The following is a 23432-nucleotide window of genomic DNA, read 5'->3' on the forward strand; positions in this document are numbered from 1 at the left end:
GTGGAGGAGGAGACGACCGAGAAGTGGCAGAACACAGTGGGTAAGACACGAGGAGGGGCCAAGGCGGTGGGGGAGGAGTCAAGAGATCAGGGGGGAGGAGGAAAGGGGGAGGAGTCAAGGGAAGGGATCAGTGGGGGAGGAGCCAAGTGAAGGGGGGAGGAGGAAAGGGGGAGGAGTCAAGGGAAGGGATCAGTGGGGTAGGAGCCAAGTGAAGGGGGGAGGAGGAAAGGGGGAGGAGTCAAGGGAAGGGATCAGTGGGGGAGGAGCCAAGTGAAGGGGGGAGGAGGAAAGGGGGAGGAGTCAAGGGAAAGGATCAGTGGGGGAGGAGCAAAGGGGAGGATGAAAGGGGGAGGAGTCAAGAGAAGGGATCAGTGGGGGAGGAGCCAAGGGAAGGGGAGGAGGAAAGGGGGAGGAGTCAAGGGAAGGGTGGGGAGGAAGCCAAGGGGGAGGAGTCAAGTAGGGGAAGAGTCACCGAGGGGGGAGGAGTTACCCAGGGGGAGGGAGGAGTTACTGAGGGGGGGTAATCACGGGAAGGGGGAGGAGTCACCGATTGGGGGGGCGGAGTCACGGAGAGAGGCTCAGGCGAGAGTTAAGATTAAAAAAAAACTTTATTGAAAACGTCGTAGAAATATAGATCGATTACATTTATTGATGGCTACATTCACTGGGTGGTAAGTGCATCGATAATTATCAAAGTAACTTTATGGACAGCTCCACATTAGTGAGGTGCAGGGGGGGTAGGGATTCAATTCAATAACTTTATCGATAGCAGCTGGGTAATCAAAGTAAACTTTATCGATAACCATCGGAATCGAATAACTTGATAAGGATTGTATAACTTTATAGGCAACACAAACACACCAATTTTAAAGCTCAGATTAACATTCAATAACTTTACCAACAGCGGGACTTATATAAAACATTGGTAATCACTTTACTGATTAATATTCAACAACTTTATAAAGTGGTTTAAAGTATTCTTGGTTCTTTCGGTAAAGTCACCACGTAGAAGGGAAACAATAAAATGATAAAAATATAAAACAATTTTTTAAATAAAGTAATAAAAAAATAAAAATATCAAATAATCAAAATATTTTTAAAAATGTGATTTTTATATTCTTGGTTCTTTCGGTAAAGTCACCACGTAGAAGGGAAACAATAAAATAATAAAAAGATAAAAAATGTTTTTTATATTTTTATAAAGTAATAAAATAATAAAAATATCATCAAATAATAAAAATATTTAAAAAAATGTGATTTTTATATTCTTGGTTCTTTCGGTAAAGTCACCACGTAGAAGGGAAACAATAAAATAATAAAAAGATAAAACATTTTTTTAAATATTTTTATAAAGTAATAAAATAATAAAAAATATCAAATAATAAAAATATTTTTAAAAATGTGATTTTTATATTCTTGGTTCTTTCGGTAAAGTCACCACGTAGAAGGGAAACAATAAAATAATAAAAATATAAAACAGCAAGAAAAACATTAAATTTTGATTTAAAGCTTTCGTGACTGCAGTAATTCATATTCTTAGTTTTTTCGGTAAAGTCACGTTGAAGAGAAACAACAAAATATATAAAAAAAACTAAGAATAAAAACATTATTGTTGTGGTATTCACACCTGATGATGATTGCTTGTGTTGCAGTCCAAACGTCGTGAGAATTTTATTGTTTTATATTTTTATTATTTTATTGTTTCCCTTCTACGTGGTGGTGACTTTACCCAAAGAACCAAGAATAATAATTTTATTGTTTTATATTTTTTTATTATTTTATTGTTTCCCTTCTACGTGGTGGTGACTTTACCCAAAGAACTCAAGAATAATAATTTTATTGTTTTATATTTTTATTATTTTATTGTTTCCCTATCTACGTGGTGGTGACTTTACCGAAAGAACCAAGAATAAGAATTTTATTGTTTTATATTTTTATTATTTTATTGTTTCCCTTCTACGTGGTGGTGACTTTACCGAATGACCCAAGAATAATAATTTTATTGTTTTATATTTTTATTATTTTATTGTTTCCCTTCTACGTGGTGGTGACTTTACCGAAAGAACCAAGAATAATAATTTTATTGTTTTATATTTTTATTATTTTATTGTTTCCCTATCTACGTGGTGGTGACTTTACCGAAAGAACCAAGAATAAGAATTTTATTGTTTTATATTTTTATTATTTTATTGTTTCCCTACTACGTGGTGGTGACTTTACCGAATGAACCAAGAATAATAATTTTATTGTTTTATATTTTTATTATTTTATTGTTTCCCTTCTACGTGGTGGTGACTTTACCGAAAGAACCAAGAATAATAATTTTATTGTTTTATATTTTTATTATTTTATTGTTTCCCTATCTACGTGGTGGTGACTTTACCGAAAGAACCAAGAATAATCATTTTATTGTTTTATATTTTTATTATTTTATTGTTTCCCTTCTACGTGGTGGTGACTTTACCGAAAGAACCAAGAATAATAATGTTATTGTTTTATATTTTTATTATTTTATTGTTTCCCTATCTACGTGGTGGTGACTTTACCGAAAGAACCAAGAATAATAATTTTATTGTTTTATATTTTTATTATTTTATTGTTTCCCTTCTACGTGGTGGTGACTTTACCGAAAGAACCAAGAATAATAATGTTATTGTTTTATATTTTTATTATTTTATTGTTTCCCTTCTACGTGGTGGTGACTTTACCGAAAGAACCAAGAATATCAAAAAGTGATTTAACATCGGTATAACTTTATCAGTAGCCTCACTGACGTCGGTATAACTTTATCAGTAGCCTCACTGACATCGCTATAACTTTATCAGTAGCCTCACTGACGTCAAATTTCGATTTAAAGCTTTCGTGACTGCAATTATTCATCTTCTTTGGTTCTTTCGGTAAAGTCACCACGTAGAATGAGAATAAAATAATAAATTGATAAAATAAAATAACACAATAATATTCTCACGTTTCTGACGTCACTATGACTTTATCAGTAGCCTAACTGACGTCACTATAACTTTATCAGTAGCCTCACTAACGTTGGTATAACTTTATCAGTAGCCTCACTGACGTCGGTATAACTTTATCAGTAGCCTCACTGACGTCGGTATAACTTTATCAGTAGCCTCACTGACGTCGGTATAACTTTATCAGTAGCCTCACTGACGTCGGTATAACTTTATCAGTAGCCTCACTGACGTCGGTATAACTTTATCAGTAGCGTCACTGACGTCGCTATAACTTCATCAGTAGCCTCACTGACGTCGCTATAACTTTATCAGTAGCCTCACTGACGTCACTATAACTTTATCAGTAGCCTCACTGACGTCGCTATAACTTTATCAGTAGCGTCACTGACGTCGCTATAACTTTATCAGTAGCCTCACAGACGCTGGTATAACTTTATCAGTAGCCTCACTGACGTTGGTATAACTTTATCAGTAGCCTCACTGACGTCGCTATAACTTTATCAGTAGCCTCACTGACGTCGGTATAACTTTATCAGTAGCCTCACTGACGTCGCTATAACTTTATCAGTAGCCTCACTGACGTCGCTATAACTTTATCAGTAGCCTCACTGACGTCGCTATAACTGTATCAGTAGCCTCACTGACGTCGCTATAACTTTATCAGTAGCCTCACTGACGTCGGTATAACTTTATCAGTAGCCTCACTGACGTCGGTATAACTTGATCAGTGGCCTCACTGACGTCCCTATAACTTTATCAGTAGCGTCACTGACGTCGCTATAACTTTATCAGTAGCCTCACTGACGTCGCTATAACTTTATCAGTAGCCTCACTGACGTCGGTATGACTTTATCAGTAGCCTCACTGACGTCGCTATAACTTTATCAGTAGCCTCACTGACGTCGGTATAACTTTATCAGCAGCCTCACTGACGTCGGTATAACTTTATCAGTAGCCTCACTGACGTCGCTATAACTTTATCAGTAGCGTCACTGACGTCGCTATAACTTTATCAGTAGCCTCACTGACTTCGGTATAACTTTATCAGTAGCGTCACTGACGTCGCTATAACTTTATCAGTAGCCTCACTGACGTCGCTATAACTTTATCAGTAGCCTCACTGACGTCGCTATAACTTTATCAGTAGCGCCATATGGTGAGTGGTTGAGTGAGCGGTTGAGTGGGTGAGTGGGTGAGGAGTGAGTGGGTGAGTGGGTGAGGAGTGAGTTGCGAGTGGTTGAGTGAGTGGTGAGTAAATGGTTGAGTGAGCGGTTGAGTGTTGAGTGAATGGGTGAGTAGCGAGCGAGCGAGTGAGTGTTGAGAAGTGGTGAGTGAGATGGTGAGTGAGATGGTGAGTGAGATGGTGAGTCAGACCCAGTCTCTAGGGTTTCTCAGCACGTCCAGCATCTTCTCCTCAGGGCTGCCAGGCTCCGGCTCAAACGCATACTCCCACCTGGTGAGGGGTGGTGAGCGGTGGGTGGGTGAGTGGGTGGGTGGGTGAGTGAGTGAGTGAGTGGGTGAGTGAGTGGGTGAGTGAGTGGGTGAGTGAGTGGGTGGGTGAGTGGGTAAGTAGGTTAGTGGGTGAGTGGGTTAGTGGATGGGTGAGTGGATGGGTTAGTGGGTGGGTTAGTGGATGGGTGAGTGAGTGGGTTAGTGGGTGGGTTAGTGGATGGGTGAGTGAGTGGGTGGGTGAGTGGGTGAGTGGGTGAGTGAGTGGGTGAGTGGGTTAGTGGATGGGTGAGTGGGTGGGTTAGTGGGTGGGTTAGTGGATGGGTGAGTGAGTGGGTTAGTGGGTGGGTTAGTGGGTGGGTGAGTGGGTTGGTGAGTGGGTTGGTGAGTGAGTGGGTTAGTGGGTGGGTTAGTGGGTGGGTCAGTGAGTGGGTGGGTTAGTGGGTGGGTGCATGAGTGGGTGAGTGAGTAGGTGAGAGTTAGTAGGTGGGTGGGTGAGTGGGTGGGTGGGTTGGTGAGTGAGTGAGTGGGTGGCGGAGTGGGTGAGTAGGTGAGTGAGTAGGTGAGTAAGTGGGTGAGTAGGTGAGTGAGTAGGTGAGTGAGTGGGTGAGTAGGTGAGTGAGTAGGTGAGTGAGTGTGTGGGTGAGTGGGTGAGTGAGTGAGTGGGTGAGTGAGTAGGTGAGCGACTAGGTGAATAGGTGAGTGTGTGGGTGAGTGAGTGACTAGGTGAGTGACTAGGTGAGTGTGTGGGTGAGTGAGTGACTAGGTGAGTGAGTAGGTGAGTGACTAGGTGAGTGTGTGGGTGAGTGGGTGAGTGAGTGACTAGGTGAGTGACTAGGTGAGTGTGTGGGTGAGTGGGTGAGTGAGTGACTAGGTGAGTGAGTAGGTGAGTGACTAGGTGAGTGTGTGAGTGGGTGAGTGAATGACTAGGTGTGTGGGTGAGTGAGTGACTAGGTGAGTGACTAGGCGAGTGTGTGAGTGACTAGGTGAGTAGGTGAGTGACTAGGTGAGTGAGTGAGTGACTAGGTGAGTGAGTGAGTGACTAGGTGAGTGAGTGAGTGACTAGGTGAGTGAGTGACTAGGTGAGTGACTAGGTGAGTGGGTGAGTGGCTACTCACCGGGCGGTGAGGGGTAGCGACATCAGGATGCTCTCTGTACGTGAACCTGGTGTCGCCAGCCCAAACTTGGTGAGTGACTAGGTGAGTGAGTAGGTGAGTGAGTGAGTGACTGGGTGAGTGAGTAGGTGAGTGACTAGGTGAGTGAGTGAGTAGGTGAGTGAGTAGGTGAGTGACTAGGTGAGTGACTAGGTGAGTGAGTGAGTAGGTGAGTGAGTAGGTGAGTGACTAGGTGAGTGGGTGAGTGAGTGGGTGAGTGAGTAGGTGAGTGACTAGGTGAGTGAGTAGGTGAGTGGGTGAGTGAGTAGGTGAGTGACTAGGTGAGTGACTAGGTGAGTGACTAGGTGAGTGAGTGAGTAGGTGAGTGACTAGGTGAGTGGGTGAGTGAGTGGGTGAGTGAGTAGGTGAGTGACTAGGTGAGTGACTAGGTGAGTGAGTAGGTGAGTGGGTGAGTGAGTAGGTGAGTGACTAGGTGAGTGACTAGGTGAGTGAGTAGGTGAGTGGGTGAGTGAGTGACTAGGTGAGTGGGTGAGTAGGTGAGTGAGTGACTAGATGAGTGACTAGGTGAGTGACTAGGTGAGTGAGTGACTAGGTGAGTGACTAGGTGAGTGACTAGGTGAGTGAGTAGGTGAGTGAGTTGGTGAGTGAGTGGGTGAGTGAGTGACTAGGTGAGTGAGTGGGTGAGTGTGTAGGTGAGTGTGTAGGTAACTAGGTGAGTGAGTAGGTGAGTGACTAGGTGAGTGACTAGGTGAGTGACTAGGTGTGTGGGTGAGTGGCCACTCACCGGGCGGTGAGGGGTAGAGACATCAGGATGCTCTCTGTACGTGAACCTGGTGTCGCCAGCCCAAACTAGGTGAGTGACTAGGTGAGTGAGTGAGTGACTAGGTGAGTGACTAGGTGAGTGACTAGGTGAGTGAGTGAGTGACTAGGTGAGTGAGTAGGTGAGTGACTAGGTGAGTGAGTGAGTAGGTGAGTGAGTAGGTGAGTGACTAGGTGAGTGACTAGGTGAGTGAGTGAGTAGGTGAGCGAGTAGGTGAGTGACTAGGTGAGTGGGTGAGTGAGTGGGTGAGTGAGTAGGTGAGTGACTAGGTGAGTGAGTAGGTGAGTGGGTGAGTGAGTAGGTGAGTGACTAGGTGAGTGACTAGGTGAGTGAGTAGGTGAGTGGGTGAGTGAGTGACTAGGTGAGTGGGTGAGTAGGTGAGTGAGTGACTAGATGAGTGACTAGGTGAGTGACTAGGTGAGTGAGTGACTAGGTGAGTGACTAGGTGAGTGAGTAGGTGAGTGATTAGGTGAGTGAGTAGGTGAGTGAGTTGGTGAGTGAGTGGGTGAGTGAGTGACTAGGTGAGTGAGTGGGTGAGTGTGTAGGTGAGTGTGTAGGTAACTAGGTGAGTGAGTAGGTGAGTGACTAGGTGAGTGACTAGGTGAGTGACTAGGTGTGTGGGTGAGTGGCCACTCACCGGGCGGTGAGGGGTAGAGACATCAGGATGCTCTCTGTACGTGAACCTGGTGTCGCCAGCCCAAACTAGGTGAGTGACTAGGTGAGTGAGTGAGTGAGTGACTAGGTGAGTGACTAGGTGAGTGACTAGGTGAGTGAATGAGTGACTAGGTGAGTGAGTAGGTGAGTGACTAGGTGAGTGAGTGAGTAGGTGAGTGAGTAGGTGAGTGACTAGGTGAGTGACTAGGTGAGTGAGTGAGTAGGTGAGTGAGTAGGTGAGTGACTAGGTGAGTGGGTGAGTGAGTGGGTGAGTGAGTAGGTGAGTGACTAGGTGAGTGAGTAGGTGAGTGGGTGAGTGAGTAGGTGAGTGACTAGGTGAGTGACTAGGTGAGTGACTAGGTGAGTGAGTGAGTAGGTGAGTGAGTAGGTGAGTGACTAGGTGAGTGGGTGAGTGAGTGGGTGAGTGAGTAGGTGAGTGACTAGGTGAGTGAGTAGGTGAGTGGGTGAGTGAGTAGGTGAGTGACTAGGTGAGTGACTAGGTGAGTGAGTAGGTGAGTGGGTGAGTGAGTGACTAGGTGAGTGGGTGAGTAGGTGAGTGAGTGACTAGATGAGTGACTAGGTGAGTGACTAGGTGAGTGAGTGACTAGGTGAGTGACTAGGTGAGTGAGTAGGTGAGTGACTAGGTGAGTGAGTAGGTGAGTGAGTTGGTGAGTGAGTGGGTGAGTGAGTGACTAGGTGAGTGAGTGGGTGAGTGTGTAGGTGAGTGTGTAGGTAACTAGGTGAGTGAGTAGGTGAGTGACTAGGTGAGTGACTAGGTGAGTGACTAGGTGTGTGGGTGAGTGGCCACTCACCGGGCGGTGAGGGGTAGAGACATCAGGATGCTCTCTGTACGTGAACCTGGTGTCGCCAGCCCAAACTTGGTGAGTGACTAGGTGAGTGACTAGGTGAGTGAGTGACTAGGTGAGTGACTAGGTGAGTGACTAGGTGAGTGAGTAGGTGAGTGACTGGGTGACTAGGTGAGTGACTAGGTGAGTGAGTGAGTAGGTGAGTGACTAGGTGAGTGACTAGGTGAGTGAGTAGGTGAGTGACTGGGTGACTAGGTGAGTGAGTGACTAGGTGAGTGACTAGGTGAGTAGGTGAGTGACTAGGTGAGTGACTAGGTGAGCGACTAGGTGAGTGAGTAGGTGAGTGACTAGGTGAGTGACTAGGTGAGTGACTAGGTGAGTGAGTAGGTGTGTGGGTGAGTGTGTAGGTAACTAGGTGAGTGACTAGGTGTGTGGGTGAGTGGCCACTCACCGGGCGGTGAGGGGTAGAGACATCAGGATGCTCTCTGTACGTGAACCTGGTGTCGCCAGCCCAAACTTGGTGAGTGACTAGGTGAGTGACTAGGTGAGTGAGTGAGTGAGTGTGTAGGTGAGCGACTAGGTGAGTGACTAGGTGAGTGAGTGAGTGAGTAGGTGAGTGACTAGGTGAGTGACTAGGTGAGTGAGTTGGTGAGTGAGTGGGTGAGTGAGTGACTAGGTGAGTGAGTGGGTGAGTGGGTGAGTGAGTGACTAGGTGAGTAGGTGAGTGAGTAGGTGAGTGACTAGGTGAGTGAGTGAGTAGGTGAGTGAGTAGGTGAGTGACTAGGTGAGTGAGTGACTAGGTGAGTGAGTAGGTGAGTGACTAGGTGAGTGAGTGACTAGGTGAGTGACTAGGTGAGTGAGTGAGTAGGTGAGTGACTAGGTGAGTGACTAGGTGAGTGAGTGAGTGTGTAGGTGAGCGACTAGGTGAGTGACTAGGTGAGTGAGTGAGTGAGTAGGTGAGTGACTAGGTGAGTGACTAGGTGAGTGAGTTGGTGAGTGAGTGGGTGAGTGAGTGACTAGGTGAGTGAGTGGGTGAGTGAGTGACTAGGTGAGTAGGTGAGTGAGTAGGTGAGTGACTAGGTGAGTGAGTAGGTGGGTGACTGGCCACTCACCGGGCAGTGAGGGGTAGCGACATCAGGATGCTCTCTGTACGTGAACCTGGTGTCGCCAGCCCAAACTTGGTCCCTCGGTCGTGGAGGAGATTGAACTCCACGTAGCTGCGTCACCACGGCAACAACAACAACCACGGTAACCATGGAAACCACGGGAACCACCACCACGGCAACAACCACTATACCACTACTATAGTAATATTAGTAGTGTATACTATACTACTACTACTATAGTAATATTAGTAGTGTATAGTATACCACTACTACTATAGTAATATTAGTAGTGTATAGTATACCACTACTATAGTAATATTAGTAGTGTATAGTATACTACTACTATAGTAATATTAGTAGTGTATAGTATACTACAACTATAGTTATATTAGTAGTGTATAGTATACTACTACTATAGTAATATTAGTAGTGTATAGTATACTACTACTATAGTAATATTAGTAGTGTATAGTATACTACTACTATAGTAATATTAGTAGTGTATAGTATACTACTACTATAGTAATATTAGTAGTGTATAGTATACTACTACTATAGTATTATTAGTAGTGTATAGTATACTACTACTATAGTAATATTAGTAGTGTATAGTATACTATTACTATAGTAATATTAGTAGTGTATAGTATACTACTACTATAGTAATATTAGTAGTGTATAGTATACTACTACTATAGTAATATTAGTAGTATATAGTATACTACTAATATAGTAATATTAGTAGTGTATAGTATACTACTACTATAGTAATATTAGTAGTGTATAGTATACTACTACTATAGTAATATTAGTAGTGTATAGTATACTACTACTATAGTAATATTAGTAGTGTATAGTATACTACTACTATAGTAATATTAGTAGTGTATAATATACCACTACTACTATAGTAATATTAGTAGTGTATAGTATACTACTACTATAGTAATATTAGTAGTGTATAATATACCACTACTACTATAGTAATATTAGTAGTGTATAGTATACTACAACTATAGTTATATTAGTAGTGTATAGTATACTACTACTATAGTAATATTAGTAGTGTATAGTATAGTACTACTATAGTAATATTAGCAGTATATAGTATACTACTATAGTAATATTAGTAGTATATAGTATACTACAACTACTATAGTATTATTAGTAGTGTATAGTATACTACTACTATAGTAATATTAGTAGTGTATAGTATACTATTACTATAGTAATATTAGTAGTGTATAGTATACTACTACTACTATAGTAATATTAGTAGTGTATAGTATACTATTACTATAGTAATATTAGTAGTGTATAGTATACTACTACAACTATAGTAATATTAGTAGTGTATAGTATATACTACTACTATAGTAATATTAGTAGTATATATTATACTACTACTATAGTAATATTAGTAGTGTATAGTATACTACTACTACTATAGTAATATTAGTAGTGTATAGTATATACTACTATAGTAATATTAGTAGTATATAGTATACTACTATAGTAATATTAGTAGTGTATAGTATACTACTACTATAGTAATATTAGTAGTGTATAGTATACTACTACTATAGTAATATTAGTAGTGTATAGTATACTACTACTATAGTAATATTTGTAGTGTATAGTACACTACTACTATAGCAATATTAGTAGTGTATAGTATATACTACTATAGTAATATTAGTAGTGTATAGTATACTACTACTATAGTAATATTAGTAGTGTATAGTATACTACTACTAAAGTAATATTAGTAGTGTATAGTATACTACTACTATAGTAATATTAGTAGTGTATAGTATATACTACTACTATAGTAATATTAGTAGTATATAGTATACTACTACTATAGTAATATTAGTAGTATATATTATACTACTACTACTATAGTAATATTAGTAGTGTATAGTATATACTACTACTATAGTAATATTAGTAGTATATAGTATACTACTATAGTAATATTAGTAGTATATATTATACTACTACTACTATAGTAATATTAGTAGTGTATAGTATACTACTACTACTATAGTAATATTAGTAGTGTATAGTATACTACTACTATAGTAATATTAGTAGTGTATAGTATACTACTACTATAGTAATATTAGTAGTATATAGTATACTACTACTACTATAGTAATATTAGTAGTGTATAGTATACTACTACTATAGTAATATTAGTAGTGTATAGTATACTACTACTATAGTAATATTAGTAGTGTATAGTATACTACTACTACTATAGTAATATTTGTAGTGTATAGTACACTACTACTATAGCAATATTAGTAGTGTATAGTATATACTACTATAGTAATATTAGTAGTGTATAGTATACTACTACTATAGTAATATTAGTAGTGTATAGTATACTACTACTATAGTAATATTAGTAGTGTATAGTATATACTACTATAGTGATATTAGTAGTGTATAGTATACTACTACTATAGTAATATTAGTAGTGTATAGTATACTACTACTATAGTAATATTTGTAGTGTATAGTACACTACTACTATAGCAATATTAGTAGTGTATAGTATATACTACTATAGTAATATTAGTAGTGTATAGTATACTACTACTATAGTAATATTAGTAGTATATAGTATATTACTACTACTATAGTAATATTAGTAGTGTATAGTATACTACTACTATAGTAATATTAGTAGTGTATAGTATACTACTACTATAGTAATATTAGTAGTATATAGTATACTACTACTATAGTAATATTAGTAGTATATAGTATACTATTACTACTATAGTAATATTAGTAGTGTATAGTATACTACTACTATAGTAATATTTGTAGTGTATAGTACACTACTACTATAGCAATATTAGTAGTGTATAGTATATACTACTATAGTGATATTAGTAGTGTATAGTATACTACTACTACTATAGTAATATTAGTAGTGTATAGTATATACTACTATAGTAATATTAGTAGTATATAGTATACTACTACTACTATAGTAATATTAGTAGTGTATAGTACACTACTACTATAGTAATATTAGTAGTGTATAGTATACTACTACTACTATAGTAATATTAGTAGTGTATAGTATACTACTACTATAGTAATATTTGTAGTGTATAGTACACTACTACTATAGTAATATTAGTAGTATATAGTATACTACTATAGTAATATTAGTAGTGTATAGTATACTACTACTACTATAGTAATATTAGTAGTATATAGTATACTACTACTATAGCAATATTAGTAGTGTATAGTATATACTACTATAGTGATATTAGTAGTGTATAGTATACTACTACTACTATAGTAATATTAGTAGTGTATAGTATATACTACTATAGTAATATTAGTAGTATATAGTATACTACTACTACTATAGTAATATTAGTAGTGTATAGTACACTACTACTATAGTAATATTAGTAGTGTATAGTATACTACTACTACTATAGTAATATTAGTAGTGTATAGTATACTACTACTATAGTAATATTTGTAGTGTATAGTACACTACTACTATAGTAATATTAGTAGTATATAGTATACTACTATAGTAATATTAGTAGTGTATAGTATACTACTACTACTATAGTAATATTAGTAGTATATAGTATACTACTACTACTATAGTAATATTAGTAGTGTATAGTATACTACTACTACTATAGTAATATTAGTAGTGTATAGTATACTACTACTACTATAGTAATATTAGTAGTGTATAGTATACTACTACTACTATAGCAATATTAGTAGTATATAGTATACTACTACTATAGTAATATTAGTAGTGTATAGTATACTACTACTGCTATAGTAATATTAGTAGTATATAGTATACTACTATAGTAATATTTGTAGTGTATAGTACACTACTACTATAGTAATATTAGTAGTGTATAGTATACTACTACTATAGTAATATTAGTAGTGTATAGTATACTACTACTACTATAGTAATATTAGTAGTATATAGTATACTACTACTACTATAGTAATATTAGTAGTGTATAGTATACTACTACTATAGTAATATTAGTAGTGTATAGTATATACTACTATAGTAATATTAGTAGTATATAGTATACTACTACTACTATAGTAATATTAGTAGTGTATAGTATACTACTACTATAGTAATATTAGTAGTGTATAGTATACTACTACTATAGTAATATTAGTAGTGTATAGTATACTACTACTATAGTAATATTTGTAGTGTATAGTACACTACTACTATAGCAATATTAGTAGTGTATAGTATATACTACTATAGTAATATTAGTAGTGTATAGTATACTACTACTATAGTAATATTAGTAGTGTATAGTATACTACTACTACTAAAGTAATATTAGTAGTGTATAGTATACTACTACTATAGTAATATTAGTAGTGTATAGTATATACTACTACTATAGTAATATTAGTAGTATATAGTATACTACTATAGTAATATTAGTAGTATATATTATACTACTACTACTATAGTAATATTAGTAGTGTATAGTATATACTACTACTATAGTAATATTAGTAGTATATAGTATACTACTATAGTAATATTAGTAGTATATATTATACTACTACTATAGTAATATTAGTAGTGTATAGTATACTACTACTACTATAGTAATATTAGTAGTGTATAGTATACTACTACTACTATAGTAATATTAGTAGTGTATAGTATACTACTACTATAGTAATATTAGTAGTATATAGTATACTACTACTACTATAGTAATATTAGTAGTGTATAGTATACTACTACTATAGTAATATTAGTAGTGTATAGTATACTACTACTATAGTAATATTTGTAGTGTATAGTACACTACTACTATAGCAATATTAGTAGTGTATAGTATATACTACTATAGTAATATTAGTAGTGTATAGTATACTACTACTATAGTAATATTAGTAGTGTATAGTATACTACTACTATAGTAATATTAGTAGTGTATAGTATATACTACTATAGTGATATTAGTAGTGTATAGTATACTACTACTACTATAGTAATATTAGTGGTGTATATTATACTACTACTATAGTAATATTTGTAGTGTATAGTACACTACTACTATAGCAATATTAGTAGTGTATAGTATATACTACTATAGTAATATTAGTAGTGTATAGTATACTACTACTATAGTAATATTAGTAGTATATAGTATATTACTACTACTATAGTAATATTAGTAGTGTATAGTATACTACTACTATAGTAATATTAGTAGTGTATAGTATACTACTACTATAGTAATATTAGTAGTATATAGTATACTACTACTATAGTAATATTAGTAGTATATAGTATACTATTACTACTATAGTAATATTAGTAGTGTATAGTATACTACTACTATAGTAATATTTGTAGTGTATAGTACACTACTACTATAGCAATATTAGTAGTGTATAGTATATACTACTATAGTAATATTAGTAGTGTATAGTATATACTACTATAGTGATATTAGTAGTGTATAGTATACTACTACTACTATAGTAATATTAGTAGTGTATAGTATACTACTACTACTATAGTAATATTAGTAGTGTATAGTATACTACTACTACTATAGTAATATTAGTAGTGTATAGTACACTACTACTATAGTAATATTAGTAGTGTATAGTATACTACTACTACTATAGTAATATTAGTAGTGTATAGTATACTACTACTACTATAGTAATATTAGTAGTGTATAGTATACTACTACTATAGTAATATTAGTAGTGTATAGTATACTACTACTATAGTAATATTAGTAGTGTATAGTATATACTACTATAGTAATATTAGTAGTATATAGTATACTACTACTACTATAGTAATATTAGTAGTGTATAGTATACTACTACTACTATAGTAATATTAGTAGTATATAGTATACTACTACTATAGTAATATTAGTAGTGTATAGTATACTACTACTACTATAGTAATATTAGTAGTATATAGTATACTACTACTATAGTAATATTAGTAGGGTATAGTATACTACTACTACTATAGTAATATTAGTAGTGTATAGTATACTACTACTATAGTAATATTAGTAGTGTATAGTATACTACTACTATAGTAATATTAGTAGTGTATAGTATACTACTACTACTATAGTAATATTAGTAGTGTATAGTATACTACTACTATAGTAATATTAGTAGTGTATAGTATATACTACTACTATAGTAATATTAGTAGTGTATAGTATACTACTACTATAGTAATATTAGTAGGGTATAGTTTTCTACTACTACTATAGTAATATTAGTAGTGTATAGTATACTACTACTATAGTAATATTTGTAGTGTATAGTACACTACTACTACTATAGTAATATTAGTAGTGTATAGTATACTACTACTACTATAGTAATATTAGTAGTGTATAGTATACTACTACTACTATAGTAATATTAGTAGTGTATAGTATACTACTATAGCAGTAGTATAGTAGCACTATAGTACTACTACTATAGTAGTATAGTATTACTATAGTAGTATAGTACTACTATAGTAGCACTATACTACTATAGTAGTACTACTATAGCACTATACTACTATAGTACTACTATAGTACTATACTACTATAGTACTACTATAGTACTAGTACTATAGTACTAGTACTACTATTACTACTAGTACTATTACTATACTAGTACTATAGTAGTAGTACTAGTACTACAGTACTAGTACTATTACTACTACTACTATTACAGTACTAGTACTATAGTACTAGTACTGTAATAGTACTATAGTACTACTACTAGTACTACTACTATTACTAGTACTATTACTATAGTACTAGTACTACTACTATAGTATCAGCGGTGTTAGGGGCTCACCGTCCCCGCCGTAGCTGGTGCCAGCGCCGCTGGGCCCCGTCGTGTTACACTACTACTATAGTACTATAGTACCAGTACTATAGTACTATAGTACCGGTACTATAGTACTATAGTACTACTACTATAGTACTATAGTACCAGTACTATAATAGTACTATAGTACTCACCGTCCCCGCCGCAGCTGTTGCCAGCGCCGCTGGGCCCCGTCGTGGTTGCCGTGGCGACGTAGTATAGTACTAGTACTATAGTACCAGTACTATAGTAGTACTACTATAGTACTATAGTACCAGTACTATAGTACTATAGTACCAGTACTATAATAGTACTATAGTACTCACCGTCCCCGCCGCAGCTGTTGCCAGCGCCGCTGGGCCCCGTCGTGGTTGCCGTGGCGACGTAGTATAGTACTATAGTACTAGTACTATAGTACTAGTACTATAGTACTATAGTACCAGTACTATAGTAGTACTATAGTACTCACCGTCCCCGCCGCAGCTGTTGCCAGCGCCGCTGGGCCCCGTCGTGGTTGCCGTGGCGACGTAGTATAGTACTATAGTACTAGTACTATAGTACTATAGTACCAGTACTATAGTACTATAGTACTCACCGTCCCCGCCGCAGCTGTTGCCAGCGCCGCTGGGCCCCGTCGTGGTTGCCGTGGCGACGTCGCTCCACCACGGGCAGGTAGGAGGGCAGCACGGCTCGCCCACACGCTCGCACCACCGCAAACGCTCCCTCGGGGTCCTCACCACCACCACCCTCACCCTCACCACCACCCTCACCACCACCACCCTCACCACCACCACCACCACCACCACCCTCACCACCCTCACCACCACCACCACTTCCACCACCACCCTCGCCACCCTCGCCACCGGAGGGCGAGTTGAGCGCGGGTTGAGCCGACGGCATTGCCGAGGGCGAGGTGAGCGGGTGGTGAGCCGAGGGCGTTGCCGAGGTGAGCGGGGGGTGAGCGGCCGAGGGCGAGGTGAGCGGGTGGTGAGCGGCCGAGGGCGAGGTGAGCGGGTGGTGAGCGGCCGAGGGTGAGGTGAGGTCGTCGAAGAAGATTCCGCCGACGCCGCGGCGCTCGCCGCCACGGTGAGGCAGGGAGAAGTAGTCGTCACACCTGGTGAGGAGGTGGTGAGGAGGTGGTGAGGAGGGTGGTGAGGCAGGGAGAAGTAGTCGTCACACCTGGTGAGGGTGAGGAGGTGGTGAGGAGGGTGGTGAGGCAGGGAGAAGTAGTCGTCACACCTGGTGAGGAGGTGGTGAGGGTGGTGGTGAGGAGGTGAGGAGGAGGTGAGGCAGGGAGAAGTAGTCGTCACACCTGGTGAGGAGGTGGTGAGGAGGTGAGGAGGTGAGGAGGTGAGGAGGAGGTGAGGCAGGGAGAAGTAGTCGTCACACCTGGTGAGGGTGAGGGTGGTGGTGAGGGTGGTGGTGAGGAGGTGGTGAGGAGGGTGGTGAGGAGGTGGTGAGGGTGGTGAGGAGGGGGTGAGGCAGGGAGAAGTAGTCGTCACACCTGGTGAGGGTGAGGAGGAGGGGGTGAGGGTGGTGAGGAGGTGGTGAGGAGGGGGTGAGGCAGGGAGAAGTAGTCGTCACACCTGGTGAGGGTGAGGAGGTGAGGGTGGTGAGGGTGGTGAGGAGGTGGTGAGGAGGTGGTGAGGAGGTGGTGGTGGTGAGGAGGGTGGTCCGGAGGGAGTGAGGAGGTGTAGTGAGTGACTGTAGGTGTAGTGAGTGTCTGTAGGTGTAGTGAGTGTCTGTAGTGAGTGTCTGTAGGTGTAGTGAGTGTCTGTAGTGAGTGTCTGTAGGTGTAGTGAGTGACTGTAGGTGTAGTGAGTGACTGTAGGTGTAGTGAGTGACTGTAGGTGTAGTGAGTGACTGTAGGTGTAGTGAGTGACTGTAGTGAGTGTCTGTAGGTGTAGTGAGTGACTGTAGGTGTAGTGAGTGTCTGTAGGTGTAGTGAGTGACTGTAGGTGTAGTGAGTGTCTGTAGGTGTAGTGAGTGTCTGTAGTGAGTGTCTGTAGGTGTAGTGAGTGTCTGTAGGTGTAGTGAGTGTCTGTAGTGAGTGTCTGTAGGTGTAGTGAGTGTCTGTAGGTGTAGTGAGTGTCTGTAGGTGTAGTGAGTGTCTGTAGGTGTAGTGAGTGTCTGTAGGTGTAGTGAGTGTCTATAGTGAGTGTCTGTAGGTGTAGTGAGTGTCTGTAGTGAGTGTCTGTAGGTGTAGTGAGTGTCTGTAGGTGTAGTGAGTGTCTGTAGGTGTAGTGAGTGGCTGTAGTGAGTGTCTGTAGGTGTAGTGAGTGACTGTAGGTGTAGTGAGTGACTGTAGTGAGTGACTGTAGGTGTAGTGAGTGTCTGTAGGTGTAGTGAGTGTCTGTAGGTGTAGTGAGTGACTGTAGGTGTAGTGAGTGTCTGTAGGTGTAGTGAGTGTCTGTAGGTGTAGTGAGTGTCTGTAGGTGTAGTGAGTGTCTGTAGGTGTAGTGAGTGTCTGTAGGTGCAGTGAGTGGCTGTAGGTGTAGTGAGTGTCTGTAGGTGTAGTGAGTGTCTGTAGGTGTAGTGAGTGTCTGTAGGTGTAGTGAGTGACTATAGGTGTAGTGAGTGTCTGTAGGTGTAGTGAGTGTCTGTAGGTGTAGTGAGTGTCTGTAGTGAGTGACTGTAGGTGTAGTGAGTGTCTGTAGGTGTAGTGAGTGTCTGTAGGTGTAGTGAGTGTCTGTAGTGAGTGTCTGTAGGTGTAGTGAGTGTCTGTAGGTGTAGTGAGTGTCTGTAGGTGTAGTGAGTGTCTGTAGGTATAGTGAGTGTCTGTAGGTGTAGTGAGTGTCTGTAGTGAGTGTCTGTAGGTGTAGTGAGTGACTGTAGTGAGTGTCTGTAGGTGTAGTGAGTGTCTGTAGGTGTAGTGAGTGTCTGTAGGTATAGTGAGTGTCTGTAGGTGTAGTGAGTGTCTGTAGGTGTAGTGAGTGTCTGTAGGTATAGTGAGTGTCTGTAGGTGTAGTGAGTGTCTGTAGGTGTAGTGAGTGTCTGTAGGTGTAGTGAGTGTCTGTAGTGAGTGTCTGTAGGTGTAGTGAGTGTCTGTAGGTGTAGTGAGTGTCTGTAGGTATAGTGAGTGTCTGTAGGTGTAGTGAGTGTCTGTAGGTGTAGTGAGTGACTGTAGGTGTAGTGAGTGTCTGTAGGTGTAGTGAGTGTCTGTAGGTGTAGTGAGTGACTGTAGTGAGTGACTGTAGGTGTAGTGAGTGTCTGTAGGTGTAGTGAGTGACTGTAGGTGTAGTGAGTGTCTGTAGGTGTAGTGAGTGACTGTAGTGAGTGACTGTAGGTGTAGTGAGTGTCTGTAGGTGTAGTGAGTGTCTGTAGGTGTAGTGAGTGTCTGTAGGTGTAGTGAGTGTCTGTAGGTGTAGTGAGTGTCTGTAGTGAGTGTCTGTAGGTGTAGTGAGTGTCTGTAGGTGTAGTGAGTGTCTGTAGGTGTAGTGAGTGTCTGTAGGTATAGTGAGTGTCTGTAGGTGTAGTGAGTGTCTGTAGGTGTAGTGAGTGTCTGTAGGTGTAGTGAGTGTCTGTAGGTGTAGTGAGTGACTGTAGTGAGTGTCTGTAGGTGTAGTGAGTGACTGTAGGTGTAGTGAGTGTCTGTAGTGAGTGTCTGTAGGTGTAGTGAGTGGCTGTAGTGAGTGTCTGTAGGTGTAGTGAGTGTCTGTAGGTGTAGTGAGTGTCTGTAGTGAGTGTCTGTAGGTGTAGTGAGTGACTGTAGGTGTAGTGAGTGTCTGTAGGTGTAGTGAGTGGCTGTAGTGAGTGTCTGTAGGTGTAGTGAGTGTCTGTAGTGAGTGTCTGTAGGTGTAGTGAGTGACTGTAGGTGTAGTGAGTGTCTGTAGGTGTAGTGAGTGACTGTAGTGTAGTGAGTGTCTGTAGGTGTAGTGAGTGTCTGTAGGTGTAGTGAGTGTCTGTAGTGAGTGTCTGTAGGTGTAGTGAGTGACTGTAGGTGTAGTGAGTGTCTGTAGGTGTAGTGAGTGACTGTAGTGTAGTGAGTGTCTGTAGGTGTAGTGAGTGTCTGTAGGTGTAGTGAGTGTCTGTAGTGAGTGTCTGTAGGTGTAGTGAGTGACTGTAGTGTAGTGAGTGTCTGTAGGTGTAGTGAGTGACTGTAGGTGTAGTGAGTGTCTGTAGGTGTAGTGAGTGACTGTAGGTGTAGTGAGTGGCTGTAGTGAGTGTCTGTAGGTGTAGTGAGTGTCTGTAGGTGTAGTGAGTGTCTGTAGGTGTAGTGAGTGTCTGTAGGTGTAGTGAGTGTCTGTAGGTGTAGTGAGTGACTGTAGGTGTAGTGAGTGTCTGTAGGTGTAGTGAGTGTCTGTAGGTGTAGTGAGTGTCTGTAGGTGTAGTGAGTGTCTGTAGGTGTAGTGAGTGTCTGTAGGTGTAGTGAGTGGCTGTAGTGAGTGTCTGTAGGTGTAGTGAGTGTCTGTAGGTGTAGTGAGTGTCTGTAGGTGTAGTGAGTGTCTGTAGGTGTAGTGAGTGTCTGTAGGTGTAGTGAGTGTCTGTAGTGAGTGTCTGTAGGTGTAGTGAGTGTCTGTAGGTGTAGTGAGTGTCTGTAGTGAGTGACTGTAGTGAGTGTCTGTAGGTGTAGTGAGTGTCTGTAGGTGTAGTGAGTGTCTGTATGTGTAGTGAGTGTCTGTAGTGAGTGTCTGTAGGTGTAGTGAGTGTCTGTAGGTGTAGTGAGTGACTGTAGGTGTAGTGAGTGTCTGTAGGTGTAGTGAGTGTCTGTAGGTGTAGTGAGTGTCTGTAGGTGTAGTGAGTGTCTGTAGGTGTAGTGAGTGGCTGTAGGTGTAGTGAGTGTCTGTAGTGAGTGACTGTAGGTGTAGTGAGTGTCTGTAGGTGTAGTGAGTGTCTGTAGGTGTAGTGAGTGTCTGTAGGTGTAGTGAGTGTCTGTAGGTGTAGTGAGTGGCTGTAGTGAGTGACTGTAGGTGTAGTGAGTGTCTGTAGGTGTAGTGAGTGTCTGTAGTGAGTGACTGTAGGTGTAGTGAGTGTCTGTAGGTGTAGTGAGTGTCTGTAGGTGTAGTGAGTGTCTGTAGGTGTAGTGAGTGTCTGTAGGTGTAGTGAGTGGCTGTAGTGAGTGACTGTAGGTGTAGTGAGTGTCTGTAGGTGTAGTGAGTGTCTGTAGTGAGTGTCTGTAGGTGTAGTGAGTGTCTGTAGGTGTAGTGAGTGTCTGTAGGTGTAGTGAGTGTCTGTAGGTGTAGTGAGTGGCTGTAGTGAGTGACTGTAGGTGTAGTGAGTGTCTGTAGGTGTAGTGAGTGTCTGTAGGTGTAGTGAGTGTCTGTAGGTGTAGTGAGTGTCTGTAGGTGTAGTGAGTGTCTGTAGGTGTAGTGAGTGTCTGTAGTGAGTGACTGTAGGTGTAGTGAGTGTCTGTAGGTGTAGTGAGTGTCTGTAGGTGTAGTGAGTGTCTGTAGGTGTAGTGAGTGTCTGTAGGTGTAGTGAGTGTCTGTAGGTGTAGTGAGTGGCTGTAGTGAGTGACTGTAGGTGTAGTGAGTGTCTGTAGGTGTAGTGAGTGTCTGTAGGTGTAGTGAGTGTCTGTAGGTGTAGTGAGTGTCTGTAGGTGTAGTGAGTGGCTGTAGTGAGTGACTGTAGGTGTAGTGAGTGTCTGTAGGTGTAGTGAGTGTCTGTAGGTGTAGTGAGTGTCTGTAGGTGTAGTGAGTGTCTGTAGGTGTAGTGAGTGGCTGTAGTGAGTGACTGTAGGTGTAGTGAGTGTCTGTAGGTGTAGTGAGTGTCTGTAGGTGTAGTGAGTGTCTGTAGGTGTAGTGAGTGACTGTAGTGAGTGTCTGTAGGTGTAGTGAGTGACTGTAGGTGTAGTGAGTGTCTGTAGGTGTAGTGAGTGGCTGTAGTGAGTGACTGTAGGTGTAGTGAGTGTCTGTAGGTGTAGTGAGTGTCTGTAGGTGTAGTGAGTGACTGTAGGTGTAGTGAGTGTCTGTAGTGAGTGTCTGTAGGTGTAGTGAGTGTCTGTAGGTGTAGTGAGTGACTGTAGGTGTAGTGAGTGTCTGTAGGTGTAGTGAGTGGCTGTAGTGAGTGACTGTAGGTGTAGTGAGTGTCTGTAGGTGTAGTGAGTGTCTGTAGGTGTAGTGAGTGTCTGTAGGTGTAGTGAGTGACTGTAGTGAGTGTCTGTAGGTGTAGTGAGTGACTGTAGGTGTAGTGAGTGTCTGTAGGTGTAGTGAGTGGCTGTAGTGAGTGACTGTAGGTGTAGTGAGTGTCTGTAGGTGTAGTGAGTGTCTGTAGGTGTAGTGAGTGACTGTAGGTGTAGTGAGTGTCTGTAGTGAGTGTCTGTAGGTGTAGTGAGTGTCTGTAGGTGTAGTGAGTGACTGTAGGTGTAGTGAGTGTCTGTAGGTGTAGTGAGTGTCTGTAGTGAGTGTCTGTAGGTGTAGTGAGTGACTGTAGGTGTAGTGAGTGTCTGTAGGTGTAGTGAGTGTCTGTAGTGAGTGTCTGTAGGTGTAGTGAGTGACTGTAGGTGTAGTGAGTGTCTGTAGGTGTAGTGAGTGTCTGTAGTGAGTGTCTGTAGGTGTAGTGAGTGACTGTAGGTGTAGTGAGTGCCTGTAGGTGTAGTGAGTGTCTGTAGTGAGTGTCTGTAGGTGTAGTGAGTGTCTGTAGGTGTAGTGAGTGACTGTAGGTGTAGTGAGTGTCTGTAGTGAGTGTCTGTAGGTGTAGTGAGTGTCTGTAGTGAGTGTCTGTAGGTGTAGTGAGTGACTGTAGGTGTAGTGAGTGACTGTAGGTGTAGTGAGTGTCTGTAGTGAGTGTCTGTAGGTGTAGTGAGTGTCTGTAGGTGTAGTGAGTGTCTGTAGGTGTAGTGAGTGTCTGTAGTGAGTGTCTGTAGGTGTAGTGAGTGTCTGTAGTGAGTGTCTGTAGGTGTAGTGAGTGTCTGTAGGTGTAGTGAGTGACTGTAGGTGTAGTGAGTGTCTGTAGTGAGTGTCTGTAGGTGTAGTGAGTGTCTGTAGGTGTAGTGAGTGTCTGTAGTGAGTGTCTGTAGGTGTAGTGAGTGTCTGTAGGTGCAGTGAGTGGCTGTAGGTGTAGTGAGTGTCTGTAGGTGTAGTGAGTGACTGTAGGTGTAGTGAGTGTCTGTAGTGAGTGTCTGTAGGTGTAGTGAGTGTCTGTAGGTGCAGTGAGTGGCTGTAGGTGTAGTGAGTGTCTGTAGGTGTAGTGAGTGTCTGTAGGTGTAGTGAGTGTCTGTAGGTGTAGTGAGTGGCTGTAGTGAGTGTCTGTAGGTGTAGTGAGTGGCTGTAGTGAGTGACTGTAGGTGTAGTGAGTGTCTGTAGGTGTAGTGAGTGTCTGTAGGTGTAGTGAGTGTCTGTAGGTGTAGTGAGTGACTGTAGTGAGTGTCTGTAGGTGTAGTGAGTGACTGTAGGTGTAGTGAGTGTCTGTAGGTGTAGTGAGTGGCTGTAGTGAGTGACTGTAGGTGTAGTGAGTGTCTGTAGGTGTAGTGAGTGTCTGTAGGTGTAGTGAGTGACTGTAGGTGTAGTGAGTGTCTGTAGTGAGTGTCTGTAGGTGTAGTGAGTGTCTGTAGGTGTAGTGAGTGTCTGTAGGTGTAGTGAGTGACTGTAGGTGTAGTGAGTGTCTGTAGTGAGTGACTGTAGGTGTAGTGAGTGTCTGTAGGTGTAGTGAGTGTCTGTAGGTGTAGT

The 23432-nt window shown here is 40.8% G+C and overlaps 1 protein-coding gene across 2 annotated transcripts in view; it reads right to left on the reverse strand.

Moving 5' to 3' along the window:
• Nucleotides 1-589: 589 nt before the first annotated feature.
• LOC116958172 (oxygen-dependent coproporphyrinogen-III oxidase, mitochondrial) overlaps nucleotides 590-23432 on the reverse strand; it is a 29187-nt gene continuing 6344 nt past the window's right edge. The window contains exons 3-6 of one of the 2 annotated variants that reach the window (XR_012940201.1): nucleotides 16421-16939; nucleotides 8929-9033; nucleotides 2798-4425; nucleotides 590-2765 (exon numbers count right to left, since the gene is read on the reverse strand). Coding sequence is in view for 1 of the 2 variants with exons in the window: in XM_076063457.1 (XP_075919572.1) it covers nucleotides 4341-4425; nucleotides 8929-9033; nucleotides 16421-16939 (709 nt within the window). In the remaining variant the exon portion in view is untranslated. Of the gene's footprint in view, nucleotides 4426-8928; nucleotides 9034-16420; nucleotides 16940-23432 lie in introns of both variants that reach the window. The other variant, XM_076063457.1, reaches the window with a different exon arrangement.

This window comes from Petromyzon marinus, unplaced genomic scaffold, assembly GCF_048934315.1.
Source record: "Petromyzon marinus isolate PM22_M1 ecotype Great Lakes invasive population unplaced genomic scaffold, UKy_Petmar_22M1.pri1.0 PM_Scaffold_125, whole genome shotgun sequence".
Classification (NCBI taxonomy): Eukaryota; Metazoa; Chordata; class Hyperoartia; order Petromyzontiformes; family Petromyzontidae; genus Petromyzon; species Petromyzon marinus.